Source organism: Penaeus monodon, chromosome 1, assembly GCF_015228065.2.
Source record: "Penaeus monodon isolate SGIC_2016 chromosome 1, NSTDA_Pmon_1, whole genome shotgun sequence".
Classification (NCBI taxonomy): Eukaryota; Metazoa; Arthropoda; class Malacostraca; order Decapoda; family Penaeidae; genus Penaeus; species Penaeus monodon.
The window spans coordinates 40,643,445-40,664,354 of NC_051386.1; the positions used below are offsets into that span (position 1 = coordinate 40,643,445).

General features: G+C 40.3%; 3 protein-coding genes across 3 annotated transcripts; all 3 read right to left on the reverse strand.

Annotated features, from left to right (window-relative positions):
* Window positions 1-254: 254 nt before the first annotated feature.
* On the reverse strand, window positions 255-1,726 carry LOC119576784 (extensin-like). Its single transcript, XM_037924429.1, has 2 exons — window positions 1,292-1,726; window positions 255-1,225 (listed from the first exon to the last, which is right to left on the reverse strand). The coding sequence occupies exons 1-2, from the start codon at window positions 1,724-1,726 to the stop codon at window positions 446-448; spliced, it is 1,215 nt and encodes a 404-aa protein (XP_037780357.1). The 3' UTR covers window positions 255-445.
* On the reverse strand, window positions 1,109-9,689 carry LOC119572489 (phenoloxidase-activating factor 2-like). The gene is made up of 8 exons (XM_037919601.1): window positions 9,604-9,689; window positions 9,288-9,374; window positions 9,050-9,142; window positions 7,415-7,526; window positions 5,029-5,192; window positions 3,499-3,672; window positions 2,097-2,154; window positions 1,109-1,990 (listed from the first exon to the last, which is right to left on the reverse strand). Exons 2-8 carry the CDS (start codon window positions 9,351-9,353, stop codon window positions 1,836-1,838), a joined length of 822 nt encoding a protein of 273 aa, XP_037775529.1. The 5' UTR covers window positions 9,354-9,374; window positions 9,604-9,689; the 3' UTR covers window positions 1,109-1,835.
* A 2,703-nt stretch (window positions 9,690-12,392) lies between these two features.
* Window positions 12,393-20,014, reverse strand: LOC119576793. The gene is made up of 7 exons (XM_037924439.1): window positions 19,946-20,014; window positions 15,175-15,330; window positions 14,961-15,068; window positions 13,961-14,188; window positions 13,750-13,858; window positions 12,538-12,695; window positions 12,393-12,407 (listed from the first exon to the last, which is right to left on the reverse strand). Exons 1-7 carry the CDS (start codon window positions 19,958-19,960, stop codon window positions 12,393-12,395), a joined length of 789 nt encoding a protein of 262 aa, XP_037780367.1. The 5' UTR covers window positions 19,961-20,014.
* Window positions 20,015-20,910: the final 896 nt, after the last annotated feature.

Below are 20,910 nucleotides of genomic sequence, written 5' to 3' on the forward strand. Positions count from 1 at the left end.
CCACCTTATCTGGCTTCTGCCCAGGTTTGTCTGGCTCAGACACCAGTGTGTGGATAATACAACTGCTTGCACACTTAGCCCAACAAGTGCGCAACTGTCCTCGATTGTGGGGGTATGCCTTTACAGAAACAAATAGGAGAGGGCCACTTTACTTTAAATCTTGTGGTTGAAATATTTTTTTAAAAATTCATGTTTATAGTGCTAACTAATTGATAAAGAAGACCTCAAAATATTTAGGGCTCAGTTAAACTTCGTTACTGTCATACGTCATTTATTTTTTCCAGTCCATGTTAGTTTATGCAATTCATGAATAATACAGTTCAGTTGTTATTAAGGGATTTGTGTTGAAATATACATCAGACAAGGATTTTAATTATACAAGTGAAATGTGGTATTGCTTGCAATAAGGATTGTACATTATTACTGTAGTTCCATTTACCAAAAGCTATTTTGGTTTGCCCTTAATGTAATCCACAACAGGGGAATGACGGCCGCCATGACCATGGGACTGATCACCATAGTCTCCGTATAGGTCATAGTTATAAGAATCGTATTCACTATAGGTGCCACCATAGCTATGGCTATCATATTCTTCATAGTAGTCATAGCCATCATATCCTGTTTGAGGAGTATCATAACCCTTGGGCGAGTCACCATAGTCACTATGTGGGGCAGTATACCCAGTGCGAGTGCTATCGTGGCCTTTGGTTGGAGCTACATATCCGGTGGCCTGTCCCTTGGACGGTGTTACATAACTGGAGGGTGGGGTATCATACTCGGCAGGGGGCACATCATGGCCGGAGGGCGGGCTATCATAGCCGGAGGGCGGACTATCATAGCCGGAGGGCGGACTATCATAGCCGGAGGGCGGACTATCATAGCCGGAGGGCGGATCATAGCCGGAGGGCGGACTATCATAGCCGGAGGGCGGACTATCATAGCCGGAGGGCGGACTATCATAGCCGGAGGGTGGACTATCATAGCCAGAAGGGGGCGCACCGTAGCCAGAGGATGGACTATCATAGCCAGAAGGGGGAGCACCGTAGCCAGAGGGTGGACTATCATAGCCAGAAGGGGGCGCACCGTAGCCAGAGGGTGGACTATTATAGCCGGAAGGGGGCGCATCATAGCCAGAGGGTGGACTATTATAGCCGGAAGGGGGCGCATCATAGCCAGAGGGTGGACTATTATAGCCGGAAGGGGGCGCACATAGCCAGAGGGTGGACTATCATAGCCAGAAGGGGGCGCACATAGCCAGAGGGTGGACTATCATAGCCAGAAGGGGGCGCACCATAGCCAGAGGGCGGGCTATCATAGCCAGAAGGGGGCACACCATGGCCGGAGGGCGGGCTATCATAGCCAGAAGGGGGCACACCATAGCCGGAGGGCGGGCTATCATAGCCAGAAGGGGGCACACCATAGCCGAGGGCGGGCTATCATAGCCAGAAGGGGGCACACCATGGCTGGAGGGTGAGCTATCATAGCCAGAAGGGGGCACACCATGGCTGGAGGGTGAGCTATCATAGCCAGAAGGGGGCACACCATGGCTGGAGGGCGGGCTATCATAACCGGGAGGGGGCGCACTATAGCCTATGGCTACAGTACCATAACCAGTGGGTGAGGCATTATAGTCTCTGTGGGGCATACCATAGCCTTTAGGAGGGATATGATAAAAGGTGTTAGGTTGAGTATGATACCCACTGGACGGAGAGCTAAAACCATGCATCGGTTTAAGTGGATCGGAATATGTAGTTTCAAAATGACCATTGTGCCTAGTTGGAGGGGTGTGGTGTTTGGGTGGCCAGTAATACTCAAAATTTTGTGATGTCGAGGTTTCAGAGGGCTTTGTGGGGTGCACTATATGGGTGTTTTACAGGCCTTGCTGATGCCTTCTCTCCAATTACAGAGGTAATGTATGGCAGGAAATAATCTACATCAACAAAAGCAGTGGGCAGGTTGGGCTTGCATCCTACACCCCATGACACCAATCCTGCAAAAGTTAAATCCTCTTAAGAGTAATTCAAAATGCATGCCATTGACAAAGAATTAAAATGGTTTTGAATGATAACATGAGCAGTGTTGACAGAATTAATTACCTTTTATGGTGTATTGGCCTGAAGGCGATTTGCAAACAAGAGCACTCCCACCATCGCCCTGTCGATGATACAATGGTAAATATTTAAAGGCTAAGTCATATAATCGTGTTCAACATCAAAGGTCATGTAACACTATAGGAAGGTCCGGTAGTGAAAAGGGTAGAGGGAGGGGGTAGGAGGGAGTTAATGATTGAATGTTCTACTCGTCAAAAGCCACACAGTACTTTTGGATATACTGAAATGGGTGAAAAGGATGACTAAATTGGGCTAGACAAAAGGCGAAGAGCGAATGATGGATGGCTAGACATCAACAGACACTGAGCAGATAAAAAATTAATTAGTAATACAACCATAAAATTAACAGGAATACTATAAGTACCTTCAAATCTGTGTCAATTGCCTTTTTTTAAAATCCTAAGATGGTGGACATGTTTCAAAATGGCCACAAAAAGCCTAATAAGACTAGAGTAATGGCCCCCAATTTTGCTCAAAATTTCTTGTATGATTATGCATATGCATAGACAACATGAGACTCATTAGTTGCTTGATCTTAGGCGAGTCCTACCTGCTCGCTTGACATCCACATAAATGTTGGAAGACGTGTCATAACTGACACCCAGATTTTAGTTGACATCTTCATCCACTGCTACCAACTGTACTGATTTGCTTTATAAAACGTCCTGCTAACTTCAAACCCATTCTATGTCTGCCATGCCCACTTTTCCCCAATAAAGGGAGAGATGACATTACACCCAGTAAAGGCATGACAGATGCTCTTGATTTTTCATGGTAGACACTCAGGGATTTAAGTCGATCTAACATTAGCTCCTCAGCTTGAGCAACCCACAATTTCGAAAGACAGTTTCTCCAGTGAAGAAATTGCAGATACAGCTATGACAACACATACAAGCATACAAGGTTTAACCCTTTTCTGAAAAAAAACTGAATATTTTGTCATTCAAATGTATACAACTAGACAATCAACATTAATTACTTCTGGTTATCTCCAAATATAGGCATTGTTTACACACTTCTCTACAAGACGACCTTATGACACCAGATTACCTGGCAATGAATGCTGCTACATTTTATGGAGAAATGTCTAGCACCCTTACTCAAATCCCCTCATCCCTAGACGCTTTACTTTCACTTCAAAAGCTTAACACTTAAGAGAAATCTCGCCAGGAGCCGAGTATGTCAGTGGCACTCCCACTTGTCTTGCTCATTACTCCTTCAGCGGTTCTAAGTTACTTGCACATGACAAATTTTATATTACCATACATCTATAAATATACTCAAGGGGAAAACCATTTTTTTTAAATTCCAGATTACTTCCATGTTATTCGTCTATTTTGCCTTATACTTATGCAAGATAAAATTAAATCATTACTAAATCACTTACCAAACACATTTTGGAATCCTTAGACTTGGCACACAGTATACCCTCCTGAAGTCTGAAGAAACTACCCAGGGCCGGAAAAGACCTCAGACGATACTGGCAATCTTCCTTCGTCATAGTTTGATATTTGGAATGGCGGAGGATGGAGCTGAAATCCGTGGTTGGTTTGTAACCATCCTAAAAAGTGAAGAATGTATGGAAAGGTATTTTCAGATATCATTTTTAGTAAATGTCCCCACATATAGGGGTTACTGGCATTGTTATGAATACCTATTTAAAGATTTTCCTCCTAATACTCGATCACAAATATTCTAAATATTCCAAAGCTCACAACCTAAACCAAGCTCCACAAGATATGAAAACTGGTTACAGCTAACCTGCTGCCCCCATGAACTTGTAATCTCCAGTGCAAATGTTTTGTGAATGGTCTATGCACTAAGACTTGTACCATCCACTCTTATTGTATTTTCTACAACCTATATTTCTGAAATGCATTCATTGCAACATTTACATATATTTACATAACCATCATCAGTGTGCATGTACTACTGCCAGGCTTCTCTGCCTGGTTTCCCCGACAATCTCCTATCCGCCTAATCTGTCCTCCATTAATGTTGTATTAATAATGAGAATCAGGCACACAAGAATGACTCCTGGGCCGATGATGGCTAAAAGTGAAGCACGTTGTGAGCGATGTCGATAGCCATCAACCATCGCACATGTAGTGAGAAGATGTGCAACGTTCTCAGACCAAAGACGTATATACTGGTCTCCCCCATATATCCTGAAAATTGTATTGCAGGAGGATTTGTGACAGTTTCCTAATGGAGACTAATATTTAATTATGCATATGCAATAATTTTATACATTTAAAGCACAAAACTTAAGTTTTGGTTTTTAATATCAATAATAAATTATGTTTTAAATATTCTAACATTTTATAACAAGGTATTTGATGCTAACGAGTTCAGCTGTTGATGCAGCAGATACTTTAAAATAACCTGTGGATTGCTTGATTAATTTATTAAGGTTTGTATAAAAGCGTCTCCTGTATGAGAGAGAAACCACTATAGGCCATATCACAGACGACTACCGTCAGCCTCTTCGGTCGACTTTTACCTTCTCTCGTCCAATGAAATTAAGGAAGATTATCGTCCCCATTACCGTCAACGCCAATTAGACTGACACTAATATTTGTACATGCAGCATTTCGCCCGGCATACACACTTCACAAATGCTCAGCCAATAAGGAATCAATTACTGGCCTCACCTAAATCCATTGGTAATTTAGTTTTTGAACGTTAATAAGTAGTAGTAACAAAAAAGGAACACTTGTTTTTGAGAAAGACAAAAAGGCAAAAAGACTGGCAAGGCTAGTAACTGACACCTTGGTGCTTAATCACTTGGGGAGCCATCTGCATACAAACCTGACAAATTACGATGGACATGGTATGTATGTATATACCTTCTCCGACGGTAGTGGGTTTAAAACAACCAAGGATTCTTATTCCCAGTGTACTAAACTGCCCATACCTCTGTAGGCAACACAGCAGTCCATGCAGACACGTCACAGTCATGTTCAGTTGCGTACGTAAGCTCGCCAGGAAGGCACACCCGGTTCACATTTTGGAGATGAAGCACAGAGGCTTGCAACTCCAATACAGCTACATCTGCTCTCAGGTTGGTCTTCATGTAATCTATATTAGTGAGGGAATTTTTAGACTAAATTTATATACACCTCAAGTTAGACTTAGAGTATAAAGTTTTAAAGAATGTTAAAAAAAATAATAATACAAGACATGACATTTCTGATTAATAATTCCGTTCCTATCATAACCTTGCATCAAAATTTAGAATTTGTAAGATCCTAAAAATAGTGCTAGTTTAATCAGTTTTCATCCATACTCTACATAGGGTTTGTCTCATGTGAAAATAAATGTATGCTACAGTTGGGAATGGAGAAAATTAATTTTCATACTACCTTAGTACTACCCATTTACTGCTCACTCAAAAGCAGTGTCTATTCCATGTTTTTTTTATGGCTAAATTTGTGCAATTTTGCTCACATTAAAGAGCTGTCTTGTAATCGTTCGTCTATCAAAATATTAAAAATCAATAAAAATATTTAGGAAAGAGTCAATTTTCAATGGTAAAAAAGTGATAGCAAAGAACATTTCTCCTAGGGTGCACTCCTGTTTGCTTACCTCCAAAATTTGCTAGTGCATTATCACAGTATACAAAAATAGCATAATTATCAGTTTTAAATAAATTACAAATTACCACCTACTTCATCCGTCCCCTTAAGAGATTAAAACATCCACTGACAGCCTACAGGTTTTGGTACAGTTCATGTTTATAGAATTCAGAAAAAAATATTCCAAAATAGGAAAATACAGTAAAAGATACAAATCACGAAAAAAAAAAAAAAAAACTTAAGATCCTCTACAAAGGGCCTTGTATCTGTGAGCCACATTAGGCACCCAACCTCCTGCAAGAGTTTAGTCACTCCCAAGCTAGGATGGGTTTAAAAGAATCAGCACGATTGCCTGTAAACTCGTATTTTAGCAAAGATGCGTTAATCCATAGCACTTCCACAGGTAAGTTGTAATGGTCATCCTTTTCACTGATTTTGTTGAACACATGCATGAAGCTGAACATTTACCTGACAAAGGAAGGGGAGGCGATTTACGTGGATCAACAGTGTAGGAACATTTACAGAATTTCACAATTTAAAAGAAAATCTCCATTACTTATAACCTGTCTCAAATTATCTACTGCTTGAGGCGATATTTATCAACATGTGGGCTAAAGGTTTATAGTTATTCAGATATTATAACCATGCAACAATGCCTATGGACAGCAAGAATACACTAAGATCGTAATCCAGGGAGAGAACACAGCAATATAGAGGAACAGAGCGATTAATAGAGTGGAAACGCGTAAATGAGTGAGGATACACTGCCCTTGTCTGTAATACTTGTATCTTCAACGTTACATCGCCATCTCAAAGTTGTAGGAATAAAGAAGCTATAGACATTTACTTTGGAGACGAGGATGTGATGAAACTACTGTAGCCGAAAGATCTATTACTGGATAGTTTATGACAAGCAATTCGATAAACTGATAAAATCTACTTTTCATCTGACATTGTAGTCATTTTTTGATACATGATCTTTACTTATTAGCCTGTAAGGAAATGGAGGTTTAAAAATCTGTACATAAACATTTCCTTCTAAATGCTGCCTTGTTCACATCTTCACACCTTGATATAGTTTGAAGTACATTGTTTGTCATATTAAACATGGCACCTGATATATTAAATTGCAACATTTGCGATGCAGCCTGAAGGTTCTTTAAATAAGGAACTATCTCTACCATGCATTAATGCACGTCAAGGTTTGTTGGCCTTTAAGCCATATCTAAAAGGGCAACTGCAAACGTTATCCATAAATTGGGCAACTTTTAAAAAAACTCAAAGTAGCAGCAGTAGTAAAGAGCTCAGAAGTGTACCTAGGCCTGACCTAAAGCATTGCAATCCCCAATTTAATCTAGTTTAGGAGAGTAAGAATGATAGGGTTACATTAACGGGTTACATTAACGTGATCTGACTGTGGAACCAGGTTCGTCAGAAATTATGATCAAGCACTCCTTGGTGAAGTATAGTAGGGGGGGGGGGGGAGATCCTGTTCAAGGGCCATGAGGAACTAGTCCAAGATGGTCATGAAATCGAAACACAGCCTAGTTTATCATGTTGGAGCACCATTATTAAATAACCAAAACAGGAGGCATGGTAGTCTGAAATGACTGAGGAATTAGGGACAACTAGTAATGTAAACCTGGTTAAAGAAGGTGACAAGGTGTGCACTGGTCCCGAAGAGGCTCATACACTAGCAGTTGCCGCCTATATAAGTAAACTTACGTGGATGGATGTTCACTTTCCAAACTTGGACGTCATATGCCTGGTATGAGAGCTTTGTCGAGTGCAGAAGATCGTGGTCGCCTACTCTTACCTTCAGATTCTGGCCATAGGCCTGTGAACAAAAAAATATTGAGGTTGAAGAGCTTACCTATTAAAATAACTAACATCTAGCTAATTTCTCTAACATTGTGAAGCAAAATGAAGCAAGACGAGCGAACCAAAGCATTCCAATCATTTTTTGCAAGCATTAAACCACCGCAGCCAGAGCCAGTAAACAGGTAAATTGTCCTTCCATTTCATAATACAAATCGTTTCCATGTCAAGTGGTACCACCATAAAGTAGAGGCAGTAGTCTTCCACTGAAAACTTTCAGAATATTCGACAAGTTCAACAGATTTTTAAAAAGTAATGTACGTAGTGATAACTGGATCAATTAAAATCAATATGCAGAATAAAAGTACATCTCAGTCTGTGCTAACTAAAAGACATTTTACAATTATGCCCTGAGAGACTTGAAAATTTAGTCCCATGTATCCTAAGTCCGTTATTCCTAGGACAGGATACAAGGCAAGAAATTCCTCAAGGAGTTCATTCGTCAAAATCCTGTACCCACTGGCGAAATACTACTGCATGAATATATATATTCTGCGAATTCCCTAGTGGCAATGTATCAAAGCATTACTTTTAATAAATTGAGGTTTACTTATTAAAAGGAGCCGTTTCCTTGGGCGGAAAACTCAATTTCACTAAACTAAGAAAGCCATTTTATTGATCAATTGTAAATATCCGTTTTCCTTCGGCAAGTTTTTTTTTTTTTTTTTTTTTTTTTTTTTGGGGGGGGGGGGTGGCCATAACTGCCATGACCTATTAACAAGAACCGCTTAGATTATTTAGCCTACGGTAGTAAGACGAGTGAAATCTACTAAAACTCTTATTTATTCTAAATGCACATCTGTCCGTGCAAACATAGATCGATAGAAGCAACAAAGATATACGGGGCCTCTAGACGTGCAGTGAAAAACCGAAGGATTAGCTATAATAATTAAAACAATGCACTTTAGTTCCTGAAGATTATCGGTAAATAATTTTCCAGTTCCACGTCACACAAGAGCCCGCCTCAGTTGTTGCGCTATTTTTAATGCATTTCAACCGTTGGGATTTGCGGCTGTGTGCTGAAGACTGCAAATCAATTTGCATTCTAGCAGTAATTTCCTTCCGTCTTGCACATCACTATATAATGTATCAGTACATTTTTTATACATTTTTTCAGACAATGCATAGATCAGTTTAGAATTAAAAAATACTAATTTTTGGCCGACTCATCGGTTGGCAGAATTTTATTTGAAACACATTGCACAGTTTCTTTAAGCATGTGACAGCGTTAAATTATTTCATACAGAGAAATCCTTCAATAAATTACAAGTATGACTTTCAAGCCTGAAACCTCATTTTTCAAAAAGAATATAAAAGCCAAGAGGTGAAATGGAAATATAATTACACTGTATTAATCGAGGAATAATGGACTACATTAACACAAACGAGTTTCAAACATGAGTTGCGGTTTACTCTGTCAAGTATCATTCAAGCATAACCATGATAAGCATTTCTATTATTCTATACAAAATACCTTCTTACCTCATCAACGCAGTGTGCAACGGTCAGCACCCATCGGTCACCAATCAGGGCGCCGCCACACAAGTACTCATTTTTCGAAGACAGAACTGCTACCTAGTATACAGATGCAGATTATGCATTAAAAGAAAATCTGAGTTTTATTATACACATTTCATTATGCATGATGAAATTCACAAATTTTAAAAGTGCCCCAAGTTCTTCATTAACCAAATGTCTACAAAAATAATCGTGTACTTACATGCCATGGAAACTGTCCAGGCGTTGATTCGCCGGAATACATGCTTGATCGTGCATACAGTGACATACCCGAGCTTGTCCCACACTTCTGTTGAGAAACGGTCGAATCATCGACCTTACTTTCAAGTTCGAATAAAAAAAATATCCAAATATCTTAACTTTCCCTGCTTAATAATGAATTTAACTTGACCAATTAATAATTACATTTTCTCCACTTGGCTTCTGAACGGAGTAACTGCACGAGAAAATGCACTCTTTTACACTGCTTTAAAACAAATAGAATTTGAATAATGCCCGTTCTTCAAGTTCATACACACCTTGGTGATGGGACTCCCAGACTTGGGTCTTACCCCAAGAGGGGGAGGACTGGAACCGTGCGGCACCACGATCTCTGCAATAAAAGAGGATGCCGTTTGGTGTTCAAGCAGGTATGAAAACGTGTACTTTTTCGCTTTTCCATAATAAAAGGAACATTTAAGACCAACATTACTGTTGTTGAATACATTTGTTCAGGAGTCGAGAAGAATTTTCTCCGCGCAGAACTATTAATTTCATCAATCCACGATCTCTGGCGTGTGATATCTATAGTGTAAGCGCATTTGACGGCAAAACATTTATTAATTATTTTTGACGGAATTTGTCAGATTTTCGTTTCGTAATCAAACGATGTATTTTCAAACTGCTTCCAGGGGAATCTTGCTACAGTTGCACGAGGCATAATAGTAAATTCGCTAGCATGACCGAAGGAAAGGAGTGATTACAGAGAAAATATTTACTTTCGTTGCTCATTGATTTATAAATTACCAAACTGATAATATTGTGCTGACCAAAAATATTACTTGGAGTGTATTCTTAGTTGTATTATGGCCCTTCCTGGGATGTTTCAAGAGTTATATTTCTATGTTATTTTCATTCTGAACTCAGGTTTAGGGAATCTACCTCTGCTATCAAGCAGAGGTATCATATAACCCTTTAAACAGTTACTCTTAAACGTGTGCATAATATTTCTACTTCTAACCTTGTGCCCTACACAAATATTCTGACGCCCATTTCCCTTTATCTTATTAATGCTAAATTCATCATCAGCGTCCATTCGGTTTTCCTCCGTGATTATTCCACTTACAACTAGGGGACCCAATTAGACTCTTTACCCGCTTCTCTGAAACCAAAACGTATAACCTTTAAAATTGTCCCTTTCATAATGGTTTATTTTATAGCCTTTTCGTAAGAAATACTGCGTTGGTGGGCAGTTAGTTGGTTTGGAACACGTGATATTGTGCTTAGTTTGATAATCCTGTCATACGTTATTCATACAAACTTGTAAGTATGGAAGCGTGTGAAAACCAATTACGCGTGTCTAGGTCAGTAGACTGTACAGCAAAAGTATATTCATAAAGGAATTGGTCACTTATCTTTTCTATTACTTGCCTATATTCTATGATTTACTTGTCCAAAAGCTATACGAAACAGATATTGCCTCAACATTGTTATTATAACTTTCTTTGATAGCATATTTTATTTATGGAGTCGATACACATCTTCACACAAGAGAAAATATACTTTATCTTAATAGAAACATTCCTAAACGTTTAGATTACACGTCTCCATTAATGCTGTGCCAAATTTTATTGACCGACATTGTATATATAGATTTTAGGTCGAAATATGTAACCAATATGTAAAAGGAATCAATAGGCGATGCAAATAGTCACTTTCTTTTTTCATACTGTAAACTACACTGCAACGAACGGTTTAAAGTTGTGTTCCTCCTGCTCTTCATACGACTTGACAGCAGTTTTAGTTTATTCGCATATTCAACAATGAAAAACATACCGACTAATTCTGTGTAAAGATGAATACAAAGAAATGCACAGAAGTGGGAAAGGGGGGGGGGGAGGTAGAAAGCCATGGAAACCATACCATTTCGAAAGTGAAAATGCATGTGGTTTTATATTTTCCAAAAGCAATGAACATTCAAAATTTAATTAATAACAATAGGAATCCAAGTTGGTTCAAATTCTACAAGGAGAGTATGCAAGTCTTGTAAACAGGGGTGTCATTTCAGTTTCTCGGGGGCAAGGGGCAAGTAGGGTAGGAAAGCGAAGTGAACAAAAAAAAAAATCCAGGGGCAATATAAAGTAGAATCAGGATGAGAAGAAAAGGGTATTGAGGAGTAGAGAGGATATGAGAGAAGGTGGAGAGAGAGGGGGGCAGTTTAGGGAAGGAAGGCAAGAGACCAAAGACGCCATCAGCAGATTGAAAGGATAAAGGAGTTAGAGAATAAAAGGAGAAGATAACAGAGAGATTATAAAGAGAACAAGGATAGAGAGGAAAAAGGGATATGTAAAACAATAGAAGAGGAAAATATGGAAGAGATGAGAGAAGAGATAGGGTAAGATAAAAAGCGTCGAGATAGAAAAAAGAGGGATTAAAAAGAAGTGGCTAGCAGATGCGATGAGAAGCTCTGAACGCGGGATGGTGGGAGAGAATGTCGTCGGCGATAGAGAACAGAAGAGGTGGTAGATGCTAGAGACGGATAGTGAAGGTTTAGAGAGAAAGGGATGGGGGTGTCGCGGGAACAGATTGTTCAGCTGCGCATCTATTAGAGAAAGGAAAGAGCTAAAGAAAATAGAAAAATGTAAAAAATTAAGAGTAAAAAGGGGCTGGACAGAGGCCAATGGATGGAGTGCGCAGTCATGGACAATTTGGGACAGAACAGAGAGAGGAGAGAGAGAGAAGAGGAGAGAGAGGAGAGAGAGAGAGAGAGAGAGAGAGAGAGAGAGAGAGAGAGAGAGAGAGAGAGAGAGGGGATGAGAGAGAGAGAGAGAGAGAGAGAGAGGGGGAGGGGAGAGAGGGAGAGAGGAGGGGAGAGAGAGGGATAGAGAGAGAGAGAGAGGGGATGAGAGAGAGAGAGGGATGGGAGAGAGAAGGGAGAGAGGAGAGAGAGAGGAAGAGAGAGAGAGAGAGAGAGAGGATAGAGAGCGAGAGAGAGAGAGAGGATAGAGAGAGCGAGAGAGAGAGGGATAGAGAGTATATTGCTGCGTAGGAACGAAAGTGATTTTTCTTTCCAAATAAAAGAAAAAATAACATTGTTACTGCAGACGAACTAGAATGTAATATACTTAAAGGATATAAAGGAGAATTCCACAAAAGACTGATCCCAGGTACAACAACAGGACGCTAATTGCATCTGATTGTGGACTTAACCAGTCTTTTCCCATTACTGTAGCATTAAGCCTAACTGCGCTTACGTATAATGGGCAAGGAATGCAACGAGCACAAAAGGACGTACGTGTATACGAGGATAATCTGAAGCGGAAGAGATTAAGTAAACTGCTCTTTTTACTTTCCTCATCTTCACTGATGATCTGGAGGAAACTGTTCTCGCCGCTCGCCATGATGAAATTATCTAGAAAAAAGTATGTGAATAACACGTGCTTCAGAACAAGATTTTCGAAGGCACTACCACCCAAGGTTATTCCCTTTCAAAATTGCCTCCGTAGGAAAATCCATTGATCACAAAACTAAGGTTCAGGAAACGTAGCAACACTCACGCAAAATATTGCCTTAAATTTGTTATAGAAGCCACAACCCAGAGCAAGTCTAAATCCTTCCATGCCTACATTAGCGTTCACTTGGGCAACTTACAAGAGTGACCTGCAGGAATTCTGGCCTAACTGGGTAGAACAAAAAACGATGCTGTCAACAAAGGCAACCCCGATCCCGAATCATTTACTGGTCGTCAAAATGATTTAAATTGTAGACTGACAGAAGGGTTACAACTGTTACAACTTTCTATCCGTGATACATTAACATCTGACAAATGGCACTTTCATAATTCAGAAATGTAAAAGCCTGAGTACACTTCGTGGTATGTTAAGCCTGACACTTATGAACAGACATTTTCGGTAGGCTTAAACCTCATAACTACGTGGACGATTTACTTGGCTTTCTCGCATGTGATCTTTACATCTTACCTGAAAAGATTTTTAAAGATTTCGTCCCCCAAATCCGGGCACCTAGATAGTCTGGCAGAAAATATTGACTGCGCTTTTCTAATGTAAACAATGCAGGCGATACACTTTTGTGCAGCCATCTGTGCCACTTTAGAGTAGCACAGGAGCCCTCGTGCAAGTATCTTATTTTCTAATATTCGGGATGAATTTATTATTAAAACCTAACAAATCGCGAATTACTCGATTAAAAAGAGAAAACGATCAGCAAGTCAGTCATGTGCCTTGGTGACCCAACAGAAGTCGTGGATAGCAGGTTAAGAAATTACACTAATGAGCCTTGAACGACTCTAGCTAACACAAACCTTATTTCTGGATTTCAAAAATATGAAAAGGACTCACTGCATACATATACATTTTTCCATTGTATTAATAGTTTCTTTTCCTAGTTGAAACAAGAAAGTATACGTATGCCTTATGAAAACCCGCATTCAGCGTAATGGGGATTACCTTTAAACTCCTCTTCGAACTTCCTGACGTATTCGAACAGGGCTGTGACGACGACATGCGACTGACAGCAGGCGAAGGTCGCCGTCTCGCCAATAGTACCACATTCGTACTAAGGAGACATCAGTTACTGAAGTTTAAAAATTCTAATTATTTTATAACAAGACATTTTGCTCAAAAATGTACATAAAAATATGAGTAGTCAAAGTCCTACCCTCGCGTTCTGCAGTCCGAATAACGCCATCTCGACCATTGAGTAAGTGATGAACGTGTGAGGACATAGCACGGCGGGGACGCAGAAGCTCATGTCCGGGCAGAGGCGATTCGGCTCCTCGTCAGGGCCGTCTGGCTCGGGTTCCACCGCCGTGTCAAGGGTGATAGGGACCGTGCCGAAGCCGGGCCAGGGGACGACGGCGAAGGCGGCGTCGTCTTCGCCTTCGGTCTGGTGTGATGAGGGGATATTCTTTGGATTTGGGACGAAATTAATTGGTCCTTCATGGTCTCTAATCGATTACATTTGAGATGCACACGATAAAGGATACATATTAGAGAAAATAAGAGGCACGAGAAATCAACATGGACAGTAAACAATATTTTCTGATGTACGATATATGATATGATAGAGATAGAGAGAGAGAGAGATAGAGAGAGAGAGAGAGAGAGAGAGAGAGAGAGAGAGAGAGAGAGAGATAGAGAGATAGAGAGAGAATAGAGAGATAGAGAGAGATAGAGAGATAGATAGAGAGAGAGAGAGAGATAGAGAGAGAGAAGAGAGAGAGAAGAGATAGAGAGAGAGAGATAGAGAGAAGAGAGAAGATAGAGAGAGATAGAGAGGAGAGAAGAGATAGAGAGAGTAGATGAGAGGAGAGATAGAGAGAGAGAGATAGAGAGAGAGAGATAGAGAGAAGAGAAGATAGAGAGAGAGAAAGAGAGAGAGAGATAGAGAGAGAGAGATAGAGAGAGAAGAGAGATAGAGAGAGAGAGATAGAGAGAGAGAGATAGAGAGGAGAGAGATAGAGAGAGAGATAGAGAGAGAGATAGAGAGAGAGATAGAGAGAGAGAGAGAGAGATTCAAAATACTTTATTCCATTAATTACAATGGTTCTTTTTACATAGATAGTGACATCGTACAGTAATACAAAATAAGTAGAAACAATAGTAAATACAATGAGATAGATAGAGAAAGAAAGAAAGGAACTCATAACCCAACTCACCTGGGCATAGTACCAATGCTCAAAGGTCGGCTCGAAGGCTTCAGGCAACAGTTTTGTTGTGTTGCAGCAGACATGGTCCTCGCTACCGACAGTCAGCCCGCACATGTACTGGGAAAAAAAATATTGCAAGGCCAACTCGAACCATAGCTTACTAGCGTTAAATCGCACATTAATTAAACCACCTGATACTTGTTTAATTCCATTTGCGTCTCACCCTAATGCCAGGAGAAGTAGGCGACTGACGAAAGCGGTTTTCCTCTTGGCACGTCCCCCAGGGAATGCACACGTCCATGGCAGGACACGCGTACCGCACCTTCATCGCCGTGCATGCGGACCAGAGAGCCACGGCCGCCACGACCAACAGCATGGACTGGAAAGGGGGAGTTCTGGATATTTCTGGGTAATTTAAATCCAGAAAATCAGGCTTTGTTGCAGAGGAATTGTGGTTTACAGGAATATTGTCGTCGAATCTTATTTGCTGAAAAAAATTTCATTAGGAACAACTTATGAATTCTGTCCTATGAAAACTAATTTCATCATACCGCTTCTCGCCGAGAAAACGCCCCCTTTCGCAAAAGGCCAATCAATCACCTCATCACGAGCTGCTATTGTCCTCTGATCACCGGCATAATATACTAACCAATTATGAAAGAAGCGAGAGCAAGGCGAGGTTGTGGCCCTCCCCCCCAAAGGCGATTTTTAAGGCTTGTCGAGATTCCCCTGCTATATATAGCAAGAAAAAAAATATTGTGTGAAGTGATTTCTGGGAGGCACTCGCTTGTTCATGCGATGGAATATCTTGAATTAGAAATATCAAAATGATTCAAGTACAGCAAGATAAACACGAGCCACAGAATGCTTTCAGGTTTATAACATGTGGGAAGCAAGTTAAAATAATTTCGTAACACTTCCTGCGTAAACTGCCAAAAATAAAGTCTTGTTACATTTTCGAGTGGGGGATGAATGAGTATTACATTTTCTTACTGTGGGAGAATTTCAAGAACCGATATCAGTCGAATCCGAAATTCACGATGGCAACTTGTACAACAAAAGGCTTCGACACTACAATCCTTTTCCGCGGCCTCGGACACAGTGGGTCTCCTGCGACCGCCAAACAGATTTACGAGTCGGGAGAAGTGCACTTGCTTGCGCTGATACGGAAAGGACAGGCGGGATAGCTTTAACGAGGGCATCAGGCTACGTTTTACATGCTAGATAAAATTAGAACGCGTTGAAAATTTATGCGTATCCACATGGTCCTTTTGTGGGGGGTTTGAATCAAGTCAAAGCGGTTTCTAAGTCTCAAAAAAAGGTGGTGGCATTATGTTTGAATACCCAAGTGCTGTGGAGGGAGAGCGGGTCTGGTACTAGTCTATTCCGCTACACGAACTATGAAAAATGAAAAACATTCCAAACAATAAATAATGTAATTAAGAACACATGAGACGCGGAAACAGGCGGCAGCAGCAGGGAACAAGCCACAGGGTGAACATCAGGGTGAAGAACGGGGGTGTGGAAGGAAGCAGAGCAATCAGGACAACCGTCACCCGCTCCCTCCTTCCCCAGCAGCGCCTTGAGCACCCATGGCCACACACCGCGTCCATTCCGCTACCCTACCCACGTCCTCTTTCTTCAAAAAGAAATTCGTCTTTCCATTCATTAATTTCGAAAACAATGTATTTCGTGGCCACTACTGACCATCTGCGAAAAGGCAACTGGCGTTCGAAAGGAGCTTTTAATTACCGCGCGCACACAGAACAGCAAATTAAGAGTATTGGGTTCTTTAAGGTGTTGGGCCGACCGAGCTTCGTTTAGAAAGGTCGGCGCTTCTTGATTAATCATTACTGTGCACACCTATTCAAGCTTTTATTGCCCATGAATAAGAATCCTCTGAAGTTACGCGAGAATTATATAGAATAATTTTAAAAGTTACTGAACTATATATCAAACTTCATTAGTCATACTGCCGAGAACATGTATTCATCCATTCAACTCGCTCAATCTGGAACAAGCTAAGATACATTAAAAAAAAAAAATGGTATCCGTGTTCTCGATAGGTCCATCCTAAAGCATGGTACAATCACCCGGCCGGCTTTTCCCGGGAGTTTCAACAGTAAACAGAACGCAACAGAATCCAGCGCGAAACAAGAGGAACTAGGACCGACCGCGGGGCCTAAAGCGCTCGCTCGCTCAGCACATGTCTCGATCCCACGCGTTTAATTTAGATTTAGATATCATGGGCCATGTCCGAGCTAAACCTGAAGCGGCTTAAAGCACATTTTGCAGCGGAAGGACCCAGCGATCAGAATGGCCAACGCGGAAAAATCCTATTACAGATTAGGTATAGAGAGGTAGAGGGAAGGAATGTTTAGGACGCTCAAAATTTATTGAACGGAGGATACTTACGTCAAACAATGGAAGGCGTTACTAAAAAAATGTAGATGAAGAAATATAGTAGCTACAGTGAAGTCGGGTTCAGGGGTTAACACACAAGAATTACGAAACCCGATACTTAACGCCTCACAAATTTAACTTCAAGACGCCCACTGGTACGAAACCAGTAGCCGCGACAGGTAGGTGGAGGGAGTGGTACCGATGGGCGTCCCCGGCCAGTCCAGGCAACACCTTGGCTGACATCCTTCTCCCCCCATCCCCCGCCCCGAGATCCCCTACGTCCCCACCCACTTCATCTGTCTCCCCCTTCTCCCTCCCCCTCCCCCCCATCATTCTTACCCATTTTGAATCTCCCGCCTAACCCCCCCCCCCCAACAGCCCCCGGCAACCCCCACACCACCGCCAGCACAAGCACCGCCGCCGCCACGCCCAGCGCCCGCCCAGCCCGAGTCATCACCAGCTTAATTACTAGCTTCGGTAATTAGACATTACCGAGGCGGCTTCTTTCGACCGCTCTTACAATGCGCGAACGCTGGCCCGAAATATTAAAAATACAAGGGGACAAGGTGTTGGGTCTCAGTGGAAGAAAACGTAGGAAGGAGGGATAAACTGGAATGGAGGAGAAATGAAAAGGAAGGGAAGGAGGAGGAAAACAAAGGACCTTTTAATCCCTAGCCGTGATTCGGGGCGGGCTGGCTACTTGACACTTTTTAGAAATCGATATTTTATGTTCTCCCTTTTTGTGGTGTAATTGTAGTGCGGGGTAAACACGTACAAGTCGTTACAAATCGGGAAAGGAGTAGAAGAGAACATTGTATAATATGTATTGACTGTGTATACACTATTTAATAAGTATTTAGCTTTAAACAGGTATACAATGTTAATTAGTCACTTAACACGAAGAATGCGACCATACAGTATACCGATACCTAACTTCACATGCAAGCCAAAAGTATTGTCATATTTACACCCCATATTGCATTTAGTTTGCAAGATAATTTCCTTGCAAAACTCCATTCGCAGAACATAACCCAAATACGTTTGCTACACCATCACAATATAATGCAAGTCATTAAGCACGCCATTTTCCTCGCATATCCTAGAATACGACACGTACAATTGCACCTATTAAGACGGTAGCAAACACGCTACAGTTTCAGCCATTCCTGCCCAAACGCGCCATTCTTCGGACCGGCGATTAATAGGCAAAATGCACGCTGACAGCAGCAGAGTCCATTTTAAGAACCAGGCTCGTTATAAGCACCCGATGACAGTGAAAATGGACAATACGAATGGTCAATACTGTACCATGTCAAATTTTCGCCCGATTTAGTGCATGCTAATGATGCTTTCCTAGTTTTAGCAACCTTTGATGAATATTAAAGGTCTATAAATAAATTTGCCTTTGCACGTCTGACACTGATAGGCAAGCTGTGTAAACATGTACCCAAAATAAATTCATACGGATTGCTTGCAAATTATCTAGTATCCACAATGCAAATGAATCATGAAGTTGCTTAAAAGAGAATGGCGGCAAGATTAAAATAAACATGACGGCATAATTGTACTAAACCACTTCTGTATACTTAACACAAGATGGATGGTTACGGGCGGTCTTTGTAATATACGAAGATCCTATCTCTACTTTATAAAAATGAGTATCATGCAAATATCAAGCAAAAAGACGATTACTTACAAATGACACTAGTTTGGATGTGTAAAGCGTATCTCGCCTTTCTTCATAAATCGATATACGGTATTCCGTATTCCTAAGGATTAACAGGAAACGACACAGTAACGACACTATGGTAGCTGCAAGATATTACTAAAACAGTAAAATATATATTTTCCAAAGCCTATAAAGTTAAATTCTGAGGTCATCCAAGGCACAGGTTATATATATAGAGGAAATAAATTACCGTTTCTTCCCCCCTGCCCCACGAAGATTGATGGACGGCAGTCCCAATGTTCTACCACAACAAATTGTTAATACGAGGGGTGACGGTCGAGGAGGAGGAGCAGGAGTTACGAGCTATTGGGATAATAATCATCCCAAAGTTATTTTCACCATTACCTAAGCTTTGTCAAAGGAGTTTCCTAATGAATTAAAGAATAGGTCGTATTCAAGAAAAAAATAATATATAGCTCCTTTTGCGTTGCATGAAAGGATACACATTTGTATATTCCCAATTGCAGGGCGAAACGGCGCTTGGGAGTTTTCTTGGTTTTGAATAATTACCCTGTTCACTCATTTACCTTGGCCATATGTAAAATGTAATCACTCAGCATACATTTAAGTGATACCAAATAAATTTACCCTGCACCACTTTAGTATTTTTACTTTTTTTTTCTAAAGATCTCCAACAATGCCCAAGACGACTCACTTTCATCTTTCCTCGGTTTTGACAGCGACACTCAAAAGGAAACCGAAGAGGAAGCCTTCAGTGCATCACGTCCTCCAATAGAAGGCGCAGAAGGCGAAGAGGACCAGGAAGGTCGCCGTGCCTGCCGATGGCCTGGAAGGAGCGGAACGACGAGTCGACGAACCAAATGAACCTGTACTGGGACATAAAAAAACGTTTTCGACTCACCGGCTGCACGACCATCGATGATAAGCCTTTGTTTACGAGTGCGATGGTCCCTTTTCGGTTGTTCGGTAGTCTGGTTTATTTTGAGAAGAGAGCTGCGTGAAAAAAAACCTTGTTCATAAGGGAAATGGTTGTTTATAATCAGCGGTATTTGACAATGTCCAGTAGCATCACATCAAACAGATGGAATTGAAACAGTCAACATGTAGGTGTTTGATTACGTTGTGCAAAGTCTTTGATAACGGTAGTAGTTGATAACTCTAAAGACCAAAGCTGAAGAAAAGATTATCACCGCTGGTCATTATAATAGTAATGATTATTAACAAAACTTTCATTGTTTTTACTATTATTGATACTACTATCTTCATTATCATTGTGATCAACATCGATTGTAATGAACTGATTATTATTATTCCATTATCACTATTATTATGAACATCATTTTTATTGTTATTGTTATCATCATCATCATCATCATAATTATCATTATAATTATTATATAATTATCATTATCACTATTATCATTATAATCATTATCATTATTGTTATTGTTGTTATTATTATTATTGCTATTGTTGTTTTGTTGTTATTGTCACTATCATTATTTTTATTATCATCACATCATTATTTTCTTACCATCATCATCATCATCATCATCATCATCATCATCATCATCATCATCATCATCATCATCGTTATTATTTTGTTGTTATTGTTAATATCATTATTTTTATTATCATCATCTGTCCTTATTATCATCATCATCATGATTATTATTATTATAATATTATTATTATTATTATTATTATTATTATTATTATTATTACTGTTATATTCATTATCATTATTGCTAATGTTTTATTGTTATTGTTATTATCATTATTTTATTGTTATCATCATTCTTTCATTTTTATTAGCATTATTATAATTATCGTTATTATTATCATTATTATTATTGTTGTTGTTGT

Coding starts and splice junctions, on each gene's coding strand:
- LOC119572489 (XM_037919601.1), bottom strand. CDS start 9,353: ATGTCACTGTATGCACGATCAAGCATGTATTCCGGCGAATCAACGCCT. Junction 7,527..9,049: donor TTGCACACTGCGTTGATGAG/GTAAGAAGGTAT, acceptor TTTTGTTCACAG/GCCTATGGCCAGAATCTGAA. Junction 1,991..2,096: donor AGGCCAATACACCATAAAAG/GTAATTAATTCT, acceptor TAACTTTTGCAG/GATTGGTGTCATGGGGTGTA.
- LOC119576784 (XM_037924429.1), bottom strand. CDS start 1,726: ATGCATGGTTTTAGCTCTCCGTCCAGTGGGTATCATACTCAACCTAAC. Junction 1,226..1,291: donor TAGCCCGCCCTCTGGCTATG/GTGCGCCCCCTT, acceptor TGGCTATGATAG/TCCACCCTCTGGCTATGTGC.
- LOC119576793 (XM_037924439.1), bottom strand. Junction 13,859..13,960: donor TCGGACTGCAGAACGCGAGG/GTAGGACTTTGA, acceptor ATGTCTCCTTAG/TACGAATGTGGTACTATTGG. Junction 12,696..13,749: donor GTTCGAAGAGGAGTTTAAAG/GTAATCCCCATT, acceptor ACTTTTTTCTAG/ATAATTTCATCATGGCGAGC.